At 32.4% G+C, this 23,792-nt stretch overlaps 1 protein-coding gene across 1 annotated transcript in view; it reads left to right on the top strand.

The window, feature by feature from the left end:
* Positions 1-22,445, top strand: part of LOC123707698 (protein PF14_0175) — a 47,389-nt gene extending 24,944 nt beyond the window's left edge. Inside the window, exons 3-6 of the mRNA XM_045657978.1 lie at positions 18,602-18,716; positions 19,072-19,229; positions 19,447-19,595; positions 19,699-22,445. Coding sequence (XP_045513934.1) covers positions 18,602-18,716; positions 19,072-19,229; positions 19,447-19,595; positions 19,699-21,531 — 2,255 coding nt within the window. The 3' untranslated portion in view covers positions 21,532-22,445. The remainder of the gene's footprint in view (positions 1-18,601; positions 18,717-19,071; positions 19,230-19,446; positions 19,596-19,698) is intronic.
* The last annotated feature ends 1,347 nt before the right edge of the window (positions 22,446-23,792 follow it).

The following is a 23,792-nucleotide window of genomic DNA, read 5'->3' as shown; positions in this document are numbered from 1 at the left end:
TACTAAAATTTTTTGTTACCGTGATATGATCGCTTGAATGAGATGATAAGAATATTCGTGATTGTAACTACTTCCCTCATTCAGTTGAAACAACACAGTCCTTTTGATAAGGTATGTGCTGGATGACTGCAGTTCCAGTCATCAGAGATACGAGGAAATTATATGGTTTCATTGGGCGTATGAAATTTCTATTAAATCAACCGCTATATAATAAAATCTACTGATATATTTACGAAGGTTCCGCCCGAACGATTTTATTTTGTCTTGTCAATAGACTTATGAGGTGTGATGACTGGTACCTAGGACCTACCGAATTAATTTTAAACTACATTATTTAGATCAATAAAACCGATTAACATTAGAAAAATTTACTCAATATTTTATTTAGTTATTTAATTCTCTTCAATCTACATTTGAGAACTGGCAGTAAAAGAAGAATCACATTTGGTGCAGTACCAATAAACCTATATGAATAAATAATACCTTGGATTTATGTTTATATAAGGATTTCCCGGTCACGTAAAAACTACGAAACTACATAAAGGCTATGAGTACCTGAATGTTTCAAATGTATTTTCATTAACCTAGACTTACTTTAGGACATTCAAAGGATAGTATTTAAAACCGTTTTTACAACATAAAAGGCTTTTATAAACTCATGTTTCTATACACGAACATTTCGTATGATTTTTTGTTTTAACGATTTCCTGTATTGTTCGTTGAATGTAAGCAACTCGTATTCAAATTTGTAAATACTTTTTTATAAAAATGCTTTATATAATTTTAACATTACATGGGTATTGAGGTTTATTGCAGTAAAACTCTAATTTTTTAGTTAATTAATTTCTATATATTATGTAGACTGAACTTTGATTAACATAGATTTCTTTTATTGAGAAAATTTATTGTTTTAACGTATTAAATAGTAATAGAACCGTAATTAGTATTATAATAGAAATTCTAGCAATATCGTTTCGTCAGGCCACTCCCTGGCTTTATAGCCCCATATATTTCCCTATATTTATAGTCCTGGTCTCTACGTTAGGGGCTATAGGTCGCGCCCTTCGGTACAATTTCGGGTAAAAAAGTGTTCCTAAAACAAGAGTTCTTGAGCAGAATTATATAAATATATTTATTATATTCGTTGCAGGTGTCCTTCAAATACAACTATAATGCTTATAAAATAAGGCTGTTATAAATAAGTGTAATTAAAATTCAGTTCGTAACACGTCTCGTCTCTTCCGGTTTGCCACTTGTTCCGAGCGGAATCCTTAATGCGTTCTATATTTAAATAAAAGGGAAAATTTTATTGGTATTTGATAAATATTTTCTAATTGGGGCCTAATATTAAAAAAATATAAAATAAATGAAATAGAAATGTGTTTATTCCTTCTAAGTACATATGAATTGGTAACATTTGGGAACTCTTTAAAGTAAAAAAATACGTGCGTCAGGGATCCCAGCTCTTCCATAACAAACTTAATTATAAATATATATATATATATATATATATATATATATATATATATATATATATATTATTTTATTTATTTTCGTTTTTGATTTTTGACTGTTTTCAAGACGCGTATTCAACACAATACTCCTGCTTAGTATTAACTGAAACCAAACGCAATATCTTCGCGAAGGAAATGTATCGCACTACGCGTCCACAATGTGTGTGAAGTTAGGTTATAATCTATCTCGCGAGATTGTCGCTGAAGAACTGTCGAAAGATTGTGAACCTCAACGTACTGCTTACAATTGAGACCGTAGACCGTACTGTCTCCATAGAGTTAGGAATGAAACACAGGTATCAGTCAAATAAAATGAATGCACTTCAAGAATAGTGAATACATCAAATATTGATTCATTACTCAGTAGGTAATCAATAATATGTTTTCGATTTGGTTTTTTAATCTACTGTCTATCATAAAGCTGTCCATTCAGGGACAGCCTTCGGACAGTTGACAATTTTAAGATTATAGTTTGACGGCTACACTTCGATAGATCTACCGAATAATAATACGTGAAATTGTATGTAAAGTTTTCACCACACTACTATAAAATCATTTTTATAAACTACGTATAATATATAAACCAATAAACAGTTGCGCATGACATTATATTAGCACCATAGATCAGAACTTCCTTCTAAGATATGTTTGTTAAAGTCTCCAAATCCCGCAAAGAGATATAAAAATATATTTAAGCGTGTGTTTTTTTCTTTCTTAAAGTAAGAACAGATTTTTGTACGTAAATATTATTCTTTACTGTAATGCATACAGGATAATAGTAAGTTAACCACCAAGCCACAGTGATAACAATAACAGACTAGTAATATATTAGAAGAATTACTCAGAAGCATGAAAATTAGTGACGTTCCCGATTAGGAGTATGACTTAATGGAGCCATTATTCATCCAAGACGGGGTGGAGCAAACCATCAGACTTATTACACTTCATTAATTTTAAGGTACAAATCGGGCCGTAACTTAATGGCAAGTCATTATTTTAAAGATCAATTAAAACGGGATGGAAAACGTCGAGTTTTGAACGAGCATTTCTCCAACTATTTTTAATGTGCTCAATCTGGTTTATGCTTTAATAAATATTGCTGTCTGAATTATTTAGACTTTGCTTTCCATAGTCTTAAAAAGTCAAAAATCATTTATTCATTTATGTATCACAATGTACACTAATGAACGTTAAAAAAAAGAAATATACATTAAATGCTTCTAATTTTATATTTACCGCTAGTTTTCAAATTAAGGGCGTAGAACGGAAGTGAAGAACTAGCAATAAAATCTTCGCCACTCTATTTAATCGCCAAGTTTTTTTTTGTTTTATACAACGTTTGTAAGGAGCTGCAACCATTACAATTAGTATATTTACCTTATTTATAAATATACTAACGCTTTTCGTTATGCCAATTTAATTACACACTATACTTTCTATGTCTAAGAAACATTAACAAAGTAGATGCATTTTGAAATAGGAAAAAAATAAATGATCGTCATTTGTCATATTTACTACAAAACTTTAGTACGAAACATTAACAATACATTAACGCTATATTAAGCTGTGTAAACGCAATATTAAGTAAACAGTAGACAAACATAGCACGATGTACAAACCTATAAATTCTCATAACGTTGACCCGCAAACACTGGGCAGGTTTAAAGGGCGGTGTTTTATTAGCGTGTCATCTATCACCCCTGTACAAAGTAAACATTAAAAGGGACCAGTGTAATATACTTTACCGAGTTAAGTTTTTAACCATCCCTTCCCCCCCCTTGAGTTGGAAAAGTCCATTGATTCAAGACTTAGCTTGAACATTTTTCAATAATAATTTGAAACTACGCTTTCTTACTAGAAAGCTACTAGCATTATGGTACCTTGTTTTGGGACCCTGACATTCCTGGCAGATACTCTAAGGTTTCTTCGTCATTTTCTTAAATATAGGATTATTGATTTCATAGAGAAATTTAAATACTGACTTAAAAACGTGTGAATTAACTTTACACAGGACATTTTATTTTAACATATAAAATATTTTATATCATCCATACATTTTTTTTATTAAACAAAATTGCCTTCTTGCAAAGGTGTGTGTGTGTTAGTGGAAGCACTCACACGTGAATGTCGAGGCTATTCAACTTAACATAACGGGCCTAGTGAGAAGATTCAAAAGTATAAAACAATTCGAATTAGTGTGATGTGATTCGATAGTGTGAGTGCACGTTAGTCTTAAGGGCTAACTAAGAGCTATAAGAGAAACAAAATGTACATAAAAACAGAGTAGATTCCCATTAATAGAGAGTTTAAGTGGTTTTATTGGAGACTTTCTTTGATAAATATCATTTTAGGAAACTAAGTTAGTTTTGATTACTTATTAGACTTAGACTAGATTGTAATGTTGAATGATGTGTTTGTGCATACACATATTTATAAAAAAATACAGAATTCTACTGGATGAAAGCGAGCTGTAGGTGGACATTCTGCCCATAATAATGAACGAATTTTGCTCGTTTTATTGAAAAATGACCCATGATATAGGATAACACGTTGTGATTTATGGTTACTATTTCTACCAGTCAACGAACATTTTGGCACGTAAAACATAAATTATGATTCACTTTGGGCAATATATTGAATGTATTAGCTTGCCAGAAAATATACTGCAGTAAAATGACATCATCCAAATATTTCTTCATGGTTAAACCTAGATTTAGTATTTTTATGTTTATGGGTATAAAACCTTAATAAAAGACACACAAATTTATGCTGTATTGTCACTCTTAAAGGCACTGACATTTGTAACTGTTCTTGCACTTGTAATCGCAAGTTATGTAGTTTTATTTTTTAATAATAATATACATACGGCCGTTAGTCAGATATTAAACTTTAAGATATAATTAATCTTAAAATTACAGACACACATCACCGCGATAAATCTACACATAGTTTTTTTTACTACGAAGTACCTTACCTACGTAAGGGCAATCTAGCCTTCCCGCCAGCATCTGCGCTTGCACATCGTTGCGTGAAACAGCTTTAAAATTACGTAAAAATGGCTTTTATGGATTTGACTTCAGATTTTTGGATCTGTTCGTTTGTGTTTGTTAAGTTCAAAACCAATTTGCATATACTACAAAGTTGTTATTGACAACAACTGACGACAAACATTTAAGTACAATTAAAAGTCTTACTTTACTAACGAACATTCTGCGTCAAACTTTGGTTAACGTTTGAATCGAGTTTCGTAGAACTTATATGGAGCTTGAAAATAGTTTTTGTCACTAATATGAAGTAGACATAATTCCATTAAAGAACCAGTGGCGATACAACCTTTTTGGGTCAGATTTCTGTATCTGAAGTCGTAGGTTCGATACCCGGCTGTACAAAAATGGAGTTTCTTTCTGTTGCATTTAACATTCGCGTGAGGAAACCGGTTTGCCTTAGTCCCAGAAGTCGATGGCGTGTGTTTCGCACCTCCTGCGCTGGTCATCGACAAATGATCATGAAACAGCTATGATAAAGGGTTAGGGTTAAACCTAAAAATGTTCTAGTGAGTATTTCAAAATCAAATTGAGTCAACATTTTCTCCATAAGTAATAAGAGTCGTAAATTACCACTAATAATCAACTAAACGTATTTTATTATACATATATACGTTCAATAGATGCAATGATATTTCGACGGTAACGTAAATTATGTATGCTTTTCAAAGAGAATTATATAAAAACACATTTAGCAAAAAGTTTTTAATCAAGATCTATTAATACGCGAATAACGTCGAAATAGGTTTTTAATATATTGAAAAGCGCTGTCTAAAGCCTATATTTAAAACGCATCAAATAGGAATTTTTAAAAGATATTAAAATGTTTTCAATCACGTTCTCTGTTAATATAAATGGTATTGAAATGATTCAATGATTTAAGTGTTTATTAGTGAATAGGATTTTAAAAGCAAATTATTCATTGTTTAAGTCCTATTTCTAAGTTTATATTTTATTAATGTGATGGCGAAAACAAATGGACAGAGAGCTCGCGAGCGCGTTCGGCCTTTTTAGAATTTGTAAGCTCGTTCCTTCCTTGTAAGGACACTAAGGGTGGTCGGGTCGGAAATACTTCGGTGGGCAGTTGGTTCCACAAAGATATGGTTCGTGGCAAAAACTGGCTTTAAAAACACTTGTTTGGAACGACGGACCAGTTTCGTATATTGCCTCAACGTCCAATGATGAAACTCAGCTGCAGGTATTAATCCGAACTACTCTTCTGAAGAGTCTCTGTGGTAAAAGCGAAAAAAATGCTATGCGTGTCAACCTCCGTGGCATATTTCAATTATAAGACCTTTTTCTCATATTCCATTAAAGGTAAAAACCTTTTATTCATATTACGACGAGGGCTTGTTAAACTGAAGCCGACCCGACACTTGACATGGGACAGATGCAAACAGCATGCCCTTAATGACGTACCCTCATGACACAATAAAATATGGTGTGACAATTAGAAAATTCCCGTAATTTGAGTCAAATGCATTGTTGTGTTTTGTTATTTATTTAATTTGAAAATTATTGTTAGAAAAAAGTTGAAAAAAAAATCTGTGTATGTACTAGCGTACACACGTAAGAAGTTAAACTTTTTTATGCCCTTATTTTTCGAAAAATTATCTACTATATGCAACTTTACAGAAATTGGTTTTAAATAAAGTTAAATAAGATAAATTTTAACAAAAGGCTTTTATTATCATAGACATGAAAACAAATAATACAATTATTTCATTTTACCTTATTACGACTAAGATTATTACAGAATTTCATTAATTGTAATAGAATTATTACTATCGTTGTTATTGTTATTATTTATTTTTGTTATTTATGGCTTCAAAGCTCTTCGAATCAACCGTGGTAGGGACAAGATGGAGATGGCGCGTAACCGAAAACTGTGACTCGTAATATTTTTCTAACGCCGATAAAGAAGTTTTAGTTCAAAAATGTTACTTGTTTATAAGTTTAAAAATTTATTAAGCCGTCAGATTTATTGCAGTTCATAAAAACAAAAGACGGTTGACTTGATTAACAATTTTTCAAAAATAGAAGGCTATATGCGTTAGTATAATTGTTTTGCAGTTGAGTAAATCATCATCGTAGCCACAATCATAAACAGAATTCGTGATTGACTCTGTGAACACAGGCTGTAACTTTCAAGTTGGTTTCTCATACTATGTAATATATACTATATTGTAAACTAGGAGAATAAAAAAATATTTAGAAGCCCTAAATTTTGACCAAAATAATAATAAATAATAATATATATGTCTTGTTTGTATTCACGAAGAATTTGAGGATTAAAAGTCAAAAAATCATTTATTCATATAGGTTCATAACACTTATGAACGTAAATAAAAAAGATATATCTTAAATGCTTCTAATTTTATATTTACAGCCAGTTATCAAATCAAGGGCGTACAACGGAAGAGAAAAACTAGCAATATACTCTCCGCCACTCTTTTTAATCGCCAAGTTTTTTTTTGTTTACACAACGATTGTAAGTAGCTGCAGACTATCACACCATGTTCCACATGACATCAGCAGGAGGCATGGTGAAATAGGAGCACGCACTTACATTCTGATGGGAACAACACCCAAATACATAGTCAAAAATAACTAACAACACCGCATACACAAATTCAAGTACGACCTCAAGTCACCTACATAGACTGAGTAACTAAAAAAATATTTTTCATAAACGTCATATGTTTACAATAATCTATTTAAATATAACACGTTCCTTATTAACTTTTGCGCGAGTATTATAAAATTTAATTAAAATAAACAATTATTTAAATTAATTATACACCGTAGCATACGTTTAGGTCAAATGAGAACAATATTGTCTGCGGCAAATCACGCACCGACTGATCGGGACCGATTTTGTATGAATATGTGTTAATTAAACTCATTTCAATAGAGCGATTTACGATCACTTTGTATAGTAATATTAAACGGAGAAATCTTACAATCGAGCCTTTTAGAGGGTCTACAATGTCTACGGCGTAGTTCAAATTCCATTTGAATTGTTCGTAGTATTTCGTAGGCTCCCATCTTGTAGCACAATAGCGGTGATTACGTTGAACGGATCGAAGTTTAAGACAATGCTTACATAATACATTTAATATATAACTGTCTGAATATATACGTTCTGTTATCTATATTATATACCAAAATGAATCCCTATATCCCTTGGTCACGGCATCACGCGTGAACGGCTGGACTGATTTCGCTAATTCTTGTTTTGTTGTGTTTGTTATTGTCAGGAGAAGGTTCTTGTGAAAGAAAAGATTAAAAAAATTGCGCGGAATATTTGAATACTTTTGTTACTATAGAAAATTTACCACAATTCAAACTTTTCTTATGTAACCTTTCTGACATAAAATTGACAGAATGCGTGCTGCAACTATCGTCAAAGAGGATGTCGTTAAAAACAAACGCTTCGATCGGAGTCAATGTATTTATAAAATACATATAACATAATTTCAGTCGCTAATTGTTTGTGGCATTAATCTTGAAAATCCATGTTTTTCATATGGTCAGTTATATGTCGCCTGTTCCTGTGTTGGAATACCAACAAAACTATTTATATACGCGCCAGAAACAAAGAATGTTGTTTATCATAATGCATGAACAGCAAACACTTTGTTTCTGGAATATTATTTAGTTATTAAACCAATACGAAATTAATATTCATTGTCAAGACAGGACAACGGGTCTTTCTGTCTGTCAGGACTGCTAGTTCAATATATAGACTTCCAGCTTTCTGGCCGTTTGGAGCATCAGGTCGCAATTAACGGGGCACGTTCGGCCCCATATTATGTTCTTACTTAGGGGAGGGATCCCCAGTATCAGCTCCTTCTACTCCCATTTCACTGTATTGAATACGAAAAGCTGTTTGAATAGTCGACGACCATGTTGAGTCACTTTCCGAGTGGCTTGATTCCTTAGCTTTGCGTAGAGGTGTGGTCACTCTAAATCTTCTACGTTCTTCTTGTTCGGATTAATACCTGCAGCTAATTTTCATTAGTGGACATCGAGGCAGAAAGGAAATTTCACTCCCATGAATTGTTGTCCTAGACAAACTAACCACGTTATAAAGGAAGAAAAGCAAAAATATTTATAAAAGGTATACTCGTAAAATTAATCCTTCCATTGAATTCAACATGAAATTTGTTTATTTACTATTTGATTAATTCAAAATATACAAATAGCCTTGTGACCAGAGATCTGAGAGTTATAATACAATGTAAGATACTTTCCATAACGACTCTCTATAATGCCTGAAAATGCGCAGTTCCCTCAGCACCGCTACAGAGATTATAATGTACATATTTATAGAAAATTCACCTTTCATATCTAAGACATTAAACCGAAGATGAAGGAACCTTTATTGAAATGCAAAGCCGTTCCAACAACTAATTAATTAACCCAATATCTGGGAGCAATTCTCTACAACCAATTTAACCCCAGTCGCCTCGAGCCAGCTCTAACTTCGCCAAAGAGCAATATTTCCCTTACTCAATTAATCAGCTTTAAGTAACACAATCTTACAATTGTTAATTTTGACAATCGTCTTGTAAATACATGATATGTGTCAGACACAAAGGTCTAATCACCTACTTGTCTATAAAATAAAATGATGGAAGAAACTTCATTACTATTACTACGCACTAACAAATAGTCCTGTTTTATTATATCTAGCAACATTCACAAATCAAATAAACCAAAAGTATTAACATGAATGGTTTTGAGCATGCTTGATACTTTGTTATTATTAAATTATAATGACAATGACATTACTATTACTACAGACTATCAATAGCAAGCAAGTCGAATAATCCAAAAATATTAAAGATCATAAACTACTTAGACTTTGAAGTCGTTAATTTACGAGCTCTGTGACGTATTATGACAATAGCGTCTGATACAAGCGCTATTGCTCCGTACATATATATATATATATATATTAGCTTGACTAAAAATATATAAAAAAGCTGATTAAGTTAAATAGGCAGGATAATACTACAGGGTCTTATAGTTGCATTCACGGAAAGATTCATTGTACAAAAACTATGAAAATAAACTAAGCGAATAATTAAAGAAACCTCTTGGAATGACAAAAGAATTTCAAATGGTTCGTTGAACTCGTCTAAAAGCGGAGCGGACTAATTTAAGAAATGAGTCTGGAGTGGGCATTCTATGTGAGCACTGAAAAGGCTTTGTAGACAGGTCGTGAGACGATTGCTATGAATCACTGACACCCGGCTTCTTAAGATGATTGCCTTTAACTATAACAATTGCTGGTCGTACAGCCATGCACATTGCACTTTCATTTAATTAACTAATATGTGCATGGTTATTCGATAACCATTAAGACCTTACAACTGTAAGTTGTATGTATATAGTCCCTACTAGAGACTACCTAGGGACTTACAGTTTGTCTACTATGTGTTAAAAGTCTTGTAGGGGGGTAGTGTGCAACCCAAGACGGTTTCATTGTATCTATGGGATAATTGCGACGGCAAAGGCCAAGCTTATATATATATATATATATATATATTATATATTGTATAGTTGCAATACCAAGGGCCAGAACCAGAAATATTAAAAAACATTGAATTTGTAATATAATCATTGAAGTAAATTATTAAGTATTATACTATAATATATAATATATGTATATAATATAGTATTAGTACGGATTTATGTATGAAATATAACACCGTCAAGATGTCTTCCATCACGGCGAATGCACTCTTCAAAGCGGACTAGCGAAGTTGCTAACGCCGCAGGTCGTTAATATGAATCTCACTTCTGTCGTTATTTTAGTCTGCTCAAGATTCGTATTAGTGGTAACATAAACTCTTGTTTTGAGAGTAAAATAAAAAAGTTAGCTGGGGTTCATTCGGGAGAGCTAGTTGCCACAATATGTCTCCAAGGCGGCTTTTGATTTTCCGGAACACAATGCTTTTAGTGTGTCCATGGAGACCCTAGCTATGTTGGCTGTGACCCTATACACTTGAATGACAATATCCTTAATTGTGAATTATGTACCAATGTCATCCTCGAAGAAAAATGGCTCGATTATTTTCTTCGCCGATCTTGCACACCATACAGTGACTGTTTTTTGAATGCTTGATGACCAGTAACGGCAATTTTGACAAGTGACGCACCATCACTGTGAAAGTAAGACTCATTAATAAAATAAACATCCCATTTTCCTCTGAAAAAATGTCTAACACTATTTGGATCTTATAAGGATGTAATTTTAAGTCTAAGGCCAAAATTTGATGATTTGTTGAACGGTGGAGGCTCAAAGAGCCAGCATATTTTCTAACTAATCGTCGTGGATGCTCCGCGACCGCAGCGGCGACGCGGTCGATGATTTCAATCGATCGCACAGGTCTATTTCGCTTGCGTTTTGAATGATTCAGTAAACGTCGCTCTGAACTTTTCTACACACGACATTAACTGAATGCTAGGGGCGTCAATTAAACGGCAGATTTCAAAGCAATTACAAAACGTGCGTTGTGCTTCACTCAACGAAAACTCATTGCAAAAGTACGAATCTCCTGCGTACGCGCGGTGCAGACCATTGCGACATAGCGATTAAAAATCCGTACTCGTCACCGGAACGCCTCCCCTCCCCTCCCGCTAGCCCCACAGGTAAGCGAGAAATTTGTGAAAATCTGCACTGAGACACCCTTTATTATATTTTTTCTCGACATTATCGTATTGGTTTAGTATGTAAGGATAATGTATGTATTTCTGTAATACATAATATTAGAATAAATAGTTAAAATGTAAGGTGCTTGATGCACTTAATTAACGCTCATCCGGAAGTCTTACATTCGATTCACAAAGATTTACATCTATGTCAATTAACCATTAATATATCAACTAAATTCAAATCGATTGTATAAATGAAAATTCGTATATCCAGCTCAATTGCTAAACGATGCTAATTCCAACTTGAATAACGACTTTGAAACTGAAATTGATTTGACGGGTTAAGTTTATTGTTCTGTCAGTGACAAATTTAGTATTTAGTGATACTTTTTAGTACGAAGTATAATTCAGTAAAAACAACCATGGAATTTTCAAGGTGGTCATGATTACGCTACAAAGACTCTGGGTAGAGATACAAAAAAAAATTCTGAACATAATATATACCTACGGTCAATATCGTACTAATATGATTACAAGAGGAATAAAACGCATATTTTCTATTATAAAAAATCGTTAAATTCGTAAAGGATAAAAAGATTTGTCATTTAGAAATGCTTTCGACTTAAAATGGAAATCGTTTAGAAGCTAGTAATATTTATTTCTCTAAAAATACTGACTAAAAGAGATCGCGTATATGCTAGTTATGCTAGTTATGCTAGTGACATACTATAATATATTTTTACAGTTCAAATAAATAATTGAAACTATGTTAGCAGTTAGTTATTCGTATTATTAGCCTTAACTTAACTATATCAAAAATGCGAAGAGCTGCCCGAATCAGGAATCACGGACTTTTCCCTAGAGACATAAGAATGAGCCGCTGCATCACAATTCGCAATTTAATATAAATGTCTCGAATTTTGTATTTCAGACTTGGTGTCCCGAAGGAATTGCGAAGGTTATAAAGACTTAATTCACTATAAGGTTTTGTGCATAACGACAAATATTTAAATATAAAACTCACTTATGTTTAAATAACTTTATTTCTCATTACAAAAATGCATTTTATTTACATGAGAAACTTAATATATACGAACGAGATACACGTCGCCATCAGCCGTCGTAATTTTAGTCTACTAGGCTCATTCTAATATGTTTCTTTAATGCTCATTAGAATTTGTTAAACGCGCTAATATTGCGCGGTAATTGATTAAATAATTGCACACCCTCATACTTAATAGACTACTTCAAATAATTTGTACGCGGCTTCGGCAAGATAAGCAAACTCGCTTGACGAGTATTACGTGTAGTTGGGTGTTTGATTTTTTAAATGATAAGCTACTATTGCGAGAGTTATTTCGATTTTAAATTAAGATATTTTATCTTAATTTGATTTGAGAAAATTGTATCTAAATAGTGCTTAGTATCATGTTCGTTAAGTCAGTGTTAGATTTAATAATAATTTGATAACATTGCGTATGAAAGGTTATTAAATAAAATATTATTATTTAAGGTGAAAACATATTGTAGCCGTACGAAGCGCATAGGATTTTCACCCTTGAAGACGAGAATATTTCGTCTGATTATAATGGTTGATCTACATATGGTCATCACAAACTTACAAGTTTACCGCATAAAGCAATTATCGCCAGTGCCATTGTGGCAATAAATGTCACCAGTAGATCTGTTGGAGCAGTTAAATAGCCCCACAAATATTGGCTTGGCGTCGTTTCGAAGTTTTGTTGAGAGTCGCGTTGGGAATCGCGGCTTGCTTGGCGTGGTGCCAAGCGCGTAGTACTGGACAATTTGATGTATAGAATTTAAGATGCTTGCCAACGGGCAGAGAGATTTCTTTTTTGTACAAATATGTCATCTGATTTTGTGATACGACTTAGCTTTTAAAGTACAAGAAAAACTGATAAACAGATTTGTGCTTTAAACAAAAATCGTAATACATCGCCATATTTGGGTATGAATTTATATATTATAGTTAGTTGAAACTGGAAAACAATTAAAATGAATGTTGATGTCAGATTATAATGAACTACATATAGTGTAAATGTTGTTTCGATAAAACAAGGTACTTACCAATAACTAATAGTTATTCTATTAACTTACTTACTTACCCTGGCCTGTAATACTGGATGTAATTTTTTTCAACGTAATACGAATATAAAACATCTAAGTTTACAATAAATTAATTGTGATACCTCGTTTATAAATCCCCTTAGCTTTAAACCCATACCAGAGTAGTTCTGCCTGGTATTACAGTTAGCGGAAACAAACATTACTTACATAATTCCTCTCCATGACCCGTGAGTAAACTTCAGTTAATTAATATTTGCACCATTAGGTCGTGTTTAAGCTCAGACGGTATTAATAAAAGTATTTTAAGTTAAAGTAAAATATAAACCTTATTTTACCATAATAAATATTTATACCATCTCCGTTTTAGACTATTTTAAGGATGTGGTTTGTATATTCGTCTATATAAACTAATATAATAATCCAATTATAAATGAATCTATTCGTTTCTCAGAAAGGAATAAAAGGTAAAAAATAAGTAAATGAGAAAGATGTTTTGAAACCTTAATTACAATCTTCGACGGAACATTTCGAGATTTGTCGTCTAGATATTTTAAATATATACAAGTCATTTAATATTTAGAGCTATAATACATTTTTATTAAAATTTAAAAAAATAAGTTAAAATATAAAGTATGGTTTCTTTAATTTAATTGCCAAGTTTTTCACGTCTAGAATTATTTTTTTTTTTCAAACAACACCGCATACTCGTAAAATATTCAAATAAATATAAAAAAATGTTGCTGAGTTATGTACGTGAAGATAAATGATGTTCCGGTAAAAAGTATTGCTTATAACATAGATAATATATTACTGCGACCACAAATCATCCTTTGTGAACATACAGGGATCATTCCTTTCAGCTTTTCATTTTATGATAAAACCTAGCATAATGGTTATTGTAGGGAAACTAGGTGAAAGCTGAATAAAGATAAGAAAATAATAGATCAAACCGACATTGAGAATTCTATTATCAAATACTTAGACGGCAACTTAAAATTCTAAAATTATGCCTTCGAACTTTCACTGTAGAATAATTGCTTGATTTGAACACGAGAACTTGCAAAAATATATTGAAAATTAGTATTTTTTTGAAGTAAAACTTCTTTAGGCCCATGGGGGTAACATTTTTACGGAGGAAACGCCACGAAGACGTGCTGCTTTTCTGTCCACGAAGGGAGAGAACGATTGAGAGAAATTAGGAAAGGGAGATCGAGAAAATAATACACGCTATTGATTGGTTGAAGTCTTCGTTTAGTAGTTACATATTAGAACTTTAGATGGCAATTCTGTCCCAAAACGTCTTGTGCCGTAAACGCAGATTATTCATTAGCACGTATACAGTGTATAAACAATGTGAATATAGATATACAAATACATGGAGTGATCATATACTGGTACATGATCATCTATTGGGGCTTTTACCTAAGTAAGAATTAATTTACAAAGAAGTTACACTACACGTGCGTATGTGCGTATTGTAAAGTATTTATTTATGTTTAGGTTTCGGTTATTCTTATTAAACTCACAACATCAAAAGAAGACAGATTTAAGGTGCTTATGAAATTGAGTACATTTGAGCTATATAGCATTTGCACATTCGTGTCTACAGATTTCTCGAAAACTAAAAGCCATACCGAGAGGATGTGATTAAAATCAGCTTATATTAAGATTTAGAAAAAAAACCGGAAACGATATTTCATGTGTCTCTGAAGTTGATGAATGTTCTCATCATTCCATTCCAATACCAATAAAACGAATTATAACACAAGTAAAAACAACTTAAATAATAAAAAGAGCCGCTGTCCTTGTTACTTTCAAGCAAATACTTGCAGGCTATAAGATTTTTATATTTGAAATGAAATAAATGTTATAATTGAAGTTGTCGTTCATTTAAGTTTTATAGAAAAAGCTAAAAACGAAGATAAAGTTGCGGGCATCATTTTTAAAAAACAGAACTCAATAGCGGGTAATTTTCTGAAAGAAAGAAGATCCAGGACTCCAGGATCTTAATTAAACCATAAAATGTAATAGCTAATTAAAATATTTTAAATGCAACATCCCTAATTAAGCGGAAACACGTGAGCGTCGAGCAATACTCTGAAATCGGTGGAATATTTTGCTTAATACTTGTGCTGTGATGCCGTGAAACTTGATACGGCACACACATTTTTAAATCATGTTATTTATAGTAAAATCATTACTCAATATGATTTTTTTACCTAGCCTACCTTTTTAGTATCTACATACCAACATATCATTTGCTATATTATCCCATAGAGAATGTTCGTTTTTCTCGGATAAAAACCTAAGTGGGTACGAACTAAAACTAAATTTTTCAAGTATTTAGTAACACACTTGAACATTTGCTTTATTACATACAATGCAAATATTTATAAAATGTTAATAACGTTACAATGCTGTTTTTAGGATTTTCCGTGCAATTTTTCTTTCCATAAATACAACCCGTTAAAGAAAAACAGAATTTACATAGATACACTATTCCGAAAACTAATTCGAAACGTTTAATATATTAGAATGGAATGATTAAATATATATTGTTAGGTTCATTTTGCGTATTTTACTGTTAAAAGCAACTATAAAAATCGCTTCGGGATCATTTGTTTGTTTAATGATACTAGGCAAGAAGGCGTTCAGCCTTCTGTACCTGACACACGCCGTCTTCGTGAGTCTCAGGCATGGAGGATTCCTCACGATTTTTTCCTCCTCATTGGTGCACAGCCGTGCATCGAACCTACGATCTCAGATATGAGAGTGGAACACACCTTGAAGCCCACACAGCTCTTAACAAACTAATATACTTGTAGTATTTATTTATGTTGTAGCTATACAAAGCTTTTAAGCTCGTCGCAACTGAATAGGTTTCAATTTAAATTTGGCTTGTAGACGAGACATCACTTCATGTTAATGCAAATTTCCTCTTCAAACGGTCCCAGCGTAGTTTCCCGGTGTAATTTAGCATTGGAAATTCATCTGTCAGTCACTTCGATTGTATCCAGACAGAGGCTACGTAGCACTGCTCAAAGGCATCGCCAACGTTCTCTCATAAATATGATTAAATCAGAATGCTTACATTGCTTACAGCTAAATTTGTATATAGACAGCGAGTGTGTAAGGCGTGTGCGCGAGGGTCATATGTATATGGAGCAGCTTTATAAAGTTGAAAAATAGCAGGTCAAAAGCACTATAGCTGGCGAGCGTGAATTATGAGAGAGAAGAAAGTTTAGGGAAGGTGGCAAGTGGATGTCTGTAGTCCCTGTCTATGGAAAACAGTTGTGACTTATACCTAAAATACTTAATATAAAAAAATATAGAAACTCTGACGAAAATTTCTTAAAAATTCGGTTGAACTAAGTAGTTATGGTTCGGTTAAATTGTGTATCTAATAAATAAATATTCATTATTGCTGTACTTAGTCTAGGATTTTCTTTATTATTTACTGTTATTAATAATCACAAATCAGCTTGTCTCTCGACAAAGGCCTCCACCAAATGTCACCGTGTTGGTCTTTCGCTATTCTATACCATTGTTACTCGGTTTACCTTCATGTTATCACTCCAACACCTCACCTCTTTCAATTGAAATGAAATATGTTTCATTCATCCATGCATATTTTATTGCTATCATACTATTAGTGTAAAGAAATTGAAAAAAGAATGGCATCAAGTTTAAGAGAGGACATATAGGCGAAAAGAGTGCTAAAATAATAACTAGAAAATTGTCTTCAAATCAAATGACGTGTTTTTTATAACAGTCCTTGCCGCACTTTATATTTAAAATAATTCAACACAAATTTATATAATGAAACACTTTATTGAACCTTCTGGTCATTGAAGTATTTCCTTATCTTAATTTACAACGCACACGTGTGAGTGTCCGTGGTGATGTTCTATAAAAAAATAATTTATTGATAAAACACATATCAGTTAAATGAACTCAGTCGGTAAAGAGGTTGAAGTAATGACTTTAACGAGTTTTAATATTCGAATGTTGTTTTACGAAGATATGAAAGATTCTTATCATGATGGATGATGATTTATCGTCCACGAAATAAAGTTTAACATATTTTTTTTAAACTAATTTTCACATTTTGTCTGTACTACTTTGACTTACTTAACGGAATAATCTTCAATAGAAGATATTTAATAGAAAACTCATTTCGTAACCAAACTAAAAGTGATGTTTTAAAAAATAATGTGAATAGAAACAAAAAGGGACTTTTATATATTAAAACAGTTAAATTTCTCTAAATAAACAATCATAATTCGCAACTTTATGATCAAAATTAATTATGAAATCAAAATTTAAAATAAGTCTGAACTATAAATTTGTTAATTTAGAATTTTCACATTAGGTACGTAAGACAGAGCAATGGCCAGACATATTCGTAAGACTTTTGCAAAAATCTAACTTCTTAATGCCTTTTGACGTATTCATAAGTATTAGAAAAACACGGTGACAAATATAATAAATTGTGAAGGGAAATCGCAAATGTCTTCAGAATTTATTATAATTTTAATGGAACGCTCGACGCCAACACAAATTTTGGTACGCGTCAACAAAATTACATAAACGTCACTCGAAGGCTGGGTCATGCCTGCTTCTGATCCTAATATGACTAAGAATAAAATGCTTCACATTTCTAAATGGTACTCAAAGCAACTCACGAGTTTGTGGTCAAGTTAGAAACTTACCCTAATGGATTTTTCCATCTATTTTCGACATCTTTTTCTTTTCGCGTGTTATGGCAAAATTATGAGAGTACATTTTTATTTACGAGGCGCGCGCTCACCTTCACAAAAAACTAATATACGAATAAGGCGAAAGATAAAAAAAATTTATCTTGTTACGCCAAAGAAATATAACTTCTGTTTTCTAACGTGTGTACATAAGTACACACACTTTTTTTTTTTAATCGTGAGCTTTCCTCACCACTAGGAACTCACCTAGCCTATCCTAGAAATATATAATACTTATAGATATTGGTGTGTCTGTGGATACGTATGTGTTTATGTGTGTGTGCGTGTGTGACTATTTACTTAATATATTATTTTTTATATCATTTTTGTACTGGGCACCCCCGATTACTCTGTCTTGAAACGACAAGAGAAGTTATTTCTAATTGTATGTTTTGTTTTCTGTCTAGGGATAGAAAACTTAACTTGATATAGGGAATTTGAGCAGTCATAGGAGATATGGGCAATCATTTATTTAAAATATGATAAGTCAGTAATCTTTGATAGGAATATTAATATAATATTTTCTTTGCAGTGGACACCACAGCTCAGTATGACGCAGTGCGAGCTTATTTGAAGGAACTGGACATCTCCAGCGCCGTTTGGGTCGGCCTCATTAGGAGCAATCCTGATGGTGACTTCACATGGACGTTAGTTTCTTTTCTATTTAATATCAAAGTGACCCAACGTTGAAAAGTGTAGAAGTATCTCTATCAAAATTGATGTATATACCAGAATAATGATTTTTCATCATATTTATACGTCAGTCTGTATCTTAGGAAGTGCCTAACGTTTAATTAAATATATGAAAGTGACCATGCTAGGTGTAAACTATAAATTATATCTTTTTACTCACACAATATAGTTGTGTTTTTAATATCCTACCGAAATTTAATTGTCATTCTCATTCAGTCTGTGCGATTTAATATCGTCAATAGTCCTTAAAGTTAGATACGTTTTTAGGGAGGCGTTTGTTTGGCTATATATTAAAGACTTCTTTTATAGAGACTACAGAGGATTAAGTGGCGAAGGATATTGGAGTTCAGCTCCGGATTCGAGGACGGCACCGCTTTGTGCCGCGGCCGACCCTGCTGCTGACTACCGCTGGGATGCGAGAGCCTGTGGAGGACCTTCCGTTGCTTCATTTATTTGTGAATTACCAGGTACAGTAGTCATCTCTATGTTACTAAGCTATCGGTTTATTAATGGCAAATTGCTTACTCATTATAAGTTCTTACCTAATCAGAGTATTGTTTCGAATGGGTGAAACTTCAAATTAAAGCCACTTTGAATGAGAAACAAAAGAAATTATGGATGTGACAGCATTGTTTTGCGCTAAAGTATAAACCAAATATTTATTCCTGTATTGTGTATATTTAGTACCGCAATGGGCGCTGGGTAGTGAAGGATGTATGCTAAAAGCTCTACCAGCACTGACTGTGCTATATCTACCAGAAAGTGCGGCTGTGCAGCTCACTACTGATTGTGGTTTGGCGGGAGTGCGACGAGTTCAATGTACAGGGAATGTTGTACGTACATTTGAGACTATTTTTTTAATTGTCAATTTTTTATTAACCTGTTAAATCAAGAAATAAATAATAGTATAATAGTAATTTTTTTATTGTATTACAGAAAAGAGAAGATCTACTCAAAGATTTATCATGCTCTGAAGATGTGTCAACTACTCTATGGAATGTTCACTTTACTGGAAATGATATGGAAACAACTACAGGTTTCGTGTTCGATGGAGACTCGGAAACGGACGAAAATATAATGACAGACCAACAAGAAGTTCAGCAAAGTACTGTAAAATCTTCAACAACGCAAACATTTAATTTGGTTACACAAAACGTACTAGCAAAGCAAAATCAACAAAATTCGATGTTCGATAAAGTTCCAGATTTGAATATAATCGAAAACAACAACATCTACAACAATTTACCAACCGGACCATATAAAACAGACTTTTCAAGTACTGAGTATGCAAATAAATTAGAAGATGAAAGACATATGCATCACAAGTTATTACACGATGAGCTGGCCCGACTTGGAAATTTCGAAAGTATATTTAATCAAGCTACTGATCATTTCGTACCACCACTAGTAATGGCAAAAGCTAAATTAAGTAACGACATGAATGCTATGTCTTTCGAAGAAAAGCTTGCGCAGGAGCACGAAGATTATGAAGAATTGTCGAAACATTCAAATGACATGAAATTAATCAACAAAAACAATGTAGCTACAACCCAAGTACCACAACATAAAACAACACATAATTTTATAATTAATACGCAGGATCTTATACATGAAAATAAGGATAAAGAAATTACGAAAAAAGTAGTACCAAAAAAATATTTTTCTAAACAAACAAAGCCACTTGACGTTAAACGTAAATCACTTCCCATTTTGAACCTTAAAGTATCATTAGATGACGAAATCAATATTACTCCTACTTCTTCAATTACAACACTGAATAAAACAGTTATCACCCCTAAATATGACGTACAAAATAAAACAGACAACGATGAAAAAGATGAAACCTCAATTGAACTAACTGTAATTATTCGTGAACCTTCTACAAATTTAAAAGATATAGAGTATAATTTATCAAATGGTACTGATATGATAACAAAATATTCTCATGAAGTTTTGAACTCTTCTGTAACATATAATGATCTATCGGAACATACAGTAGTGATAACAAAACCTAATTCCACAATTGTAGGTAACGTAGAAATAATCCAAGAGATAAATTCTTTAAATGATAGTATTGTGGAATCCATTACATCGACAACAGACACTACCCATCATTCTTATGAAGTATTTAGCACCTCTAAACCATATACTAATGATTTTAATCATGCAGTTGTACAAACTACTAAAATTGATATCGTAAGTGGTGAAAGCATGCATGTAGTTAAATCAAAACATAGTCAAATATTCGATTTAGAAAAGTCAACAAGCCAACCTATATTTAAAGATGACTTAGAAAAAAATAATGTAACTACAGAGAGTTTCCTAGACATTCATTCTAACATAACATATATTGATTCGAATACTAGTAATGTTCTGACTAACCAAACAAACCATATGTATACCAACAATATGATTAACTCGTCACCTGTTAGTAATGTGACTGAAAATAATGATAATATTAATAACAGTTCACAAAATAATGATCCTTTGGTATCCGAAGTGTTTGTAATTAATGTAACTCAGGATGAAATACCAAATATTATTATAAATGGAAATATTACAGAAATTATAGAACATCCTGAAAACTTGGATAGCAATATTGAGCTGCATTTGAGTAGTAATTCGAGCGAAGAGGAAATCGATGACTTTCAATCACCATTATTATCTGGAGCCGACGATTCTGAAATTCATAAGCCAATGCGCACCCGGAGGATTCAAATTGTTCAAAACCGCGGTAAAAAGTTTAATCCATTCCGTATTTTAGGTTAAGATGAGGATAATAATGTATACTTTGACTGCCAACTAATTCTTAGACTAAGTGATGACATAATACACAATTTCAATTTACTAGAATATAATACGTCACTAATGTGATCGCACAGTGCACTTAGCAGAATTACATTTATATTCACTGACATTATCTAGTTTCTAGCTCACAACCAACCATTATTAGAATGCAATTTCACATAATTATAAATGAGTTGTATGTTGTAAAATATACTTTTATTTTAATTTTTCCGTGAAAATTATGACAGCGCATAAATCGTTAAATGAAAAATTGCACAAAGTTGAAAGAAAAGTAATTAGTGATACGCAACTTTAGCGTATAAAAACTTTCTTTGGCTTTTAATATTTCATCGTTAGTTTTCAACCATATCAAATAAAATCTAGTCAATTCATCTAATATAGGTATAGCATAGCTATCATTTTAGAATCCTAGTTACTAGAATTACAAACCTGTGACATCATTGCCAAATCGAAGATAATATTTTACCACAAACTCAACCATATCACTAATCATAAGTTATTTATTTTTTAATATATATTACCTCTTTGCAAATACGTCAACTCTCAGTGCTGGCTGGTTAGACACGAAAAATAAAGAATTAAATAACAGTATAATCATGATATTTTATTCTTCCAGAAAAATATTACACCAATGTCTAACCAAATTACTTCTTGACACTGGTTGGTCCCTTTTACGACTTTCGTTTAAATATGTCGACCGAAATGCTATTTTGTAAAGGTTTCGTGTAATATTTCATTTAGTCGTGTTTGAAATTAAATTTCTACGTATTTGTAAATGTCCTTGGATGTTTAATCAAATCTTATTTAGATTGCGGTTAGCTAATATACCAACTTAATCCTAAAGGAATGGCTGTTACATAAAACGAATATTTTATAATTAATCACAGTGTATGTAGCAAAATTTTTATAAATAAATGTATTAAATAAGAACTTATATTTTTTTATTTAATCATTTTTTTTTTATAAAACATCGATATTGTAAATACTCACATCAAAGTCAAGGACAGCCTGGCTGACGGCATAGTAATGCGATTGATTTCCGCCTAAACAGATTTGGTTTTGGGTTGAAAGTAAGTTGAAGACCGCTTGCAAGGTTGTCGGTTGATCACCTACTTAACCTTAAAATAAATGAATAAAACAGATTCAGATATATATGTTTGGTACAGTGGACGGTTACGGAACTTCGAAGATGCTGCAATCACGAAAAAATAATGTTAAATACCGTGTATAGAGATTCATTGGGATACGGTATGGATAAGATCATTGTGTCTGTTTCAACTGATATTTTTAATTTATTCCCAAATGACTTGGGTTATATTTACCCCGAAGATAAGTATTTGTAAGCATATTCTAAACCGTGTGATTTGGTTGCTTTTCTCATTTTTAAGTATTAAAAAACTAAAAAACATAACTATTGTTTGTAGAGAAAACATCTTTTGGCACAAACAAAAGAAGAAGTGATCCCCAGCAATGAGCAGTTATTATATATTTTTCAATATGTATTCCCTTAACTTGATTTTCACTATAATCATTCCTGACGTTTACGTTTACCCTCCATCACAGCGTAAAGACAATTTGACAGAGGAAAACAGACTGAGCAAATTTTTTTTTATGAAGGACGTCTTGTCTACATTAGTTCATGGTTTATTTAGACATATGGAAGTTAAAATAAGAAACTTTATAGGTCAAAGAAGGTTATTTCAGTTTTTCTTTTATAATTTTCGTATTTTAAAGAAAATTCTACGGTAGATATATCGTTTTGAAACACTTCAAGTGCTCACATACTCGAAGATAAGGGTTGTTATACACGACGTCTGCTAAGTGCCTGTCTGAAGATGAGAGGCTTATTTTGGACAAGTGGCGCCATCTTAAGTCTTATGTTTAGCGAAACTTTTCAAACGGAGCTTTGAAAAAGTCTAATTACGAAAAGTTTTTTCAGCGTCTTCACCGTTTTCGAAAATCTTCTAAAGGTGTAGATTGTGTAGGATGTGGTGGTTACAATGTAAGCCTAAATTTTAATCTGATTTTTTTTGTCAAATTGAAAAATATTGTACTAATAATCTTTCAAGTACTCGCATTGAATTTTTGTTCAAAATATTTACATAAAAGAAACAGTATATATAGTGTCTCAGTTTTCTGTAAGAGAAACGCTCATTTGTGGAGCGACAAAAAACCTTAAAGGCGTTAAAAAAGAGTGGCGAAGAGTTTATTGCCAGTTCTTC

This window comes from Pieris brassicae, chromosome 3 (genome assembly GCF_905147105.1).
Source record: "Pieris brassicae chromosome 3, ilPieBrab1.1, whole genome shotgun sequence".
In the NCBI taxonomy this organism is placed as follows: domain Eukaryota; kingdom Metazoa; phylum Arthropoda; class Insecta; order Lepidoptera; family Pieridae; genus Pieris; species Pieris brassicae.
The sequence above is the reverse complement of the archived record's forward strand: the minus strand, read 5'-3'. Positions and strand labels throughout refer to the sequence as shown.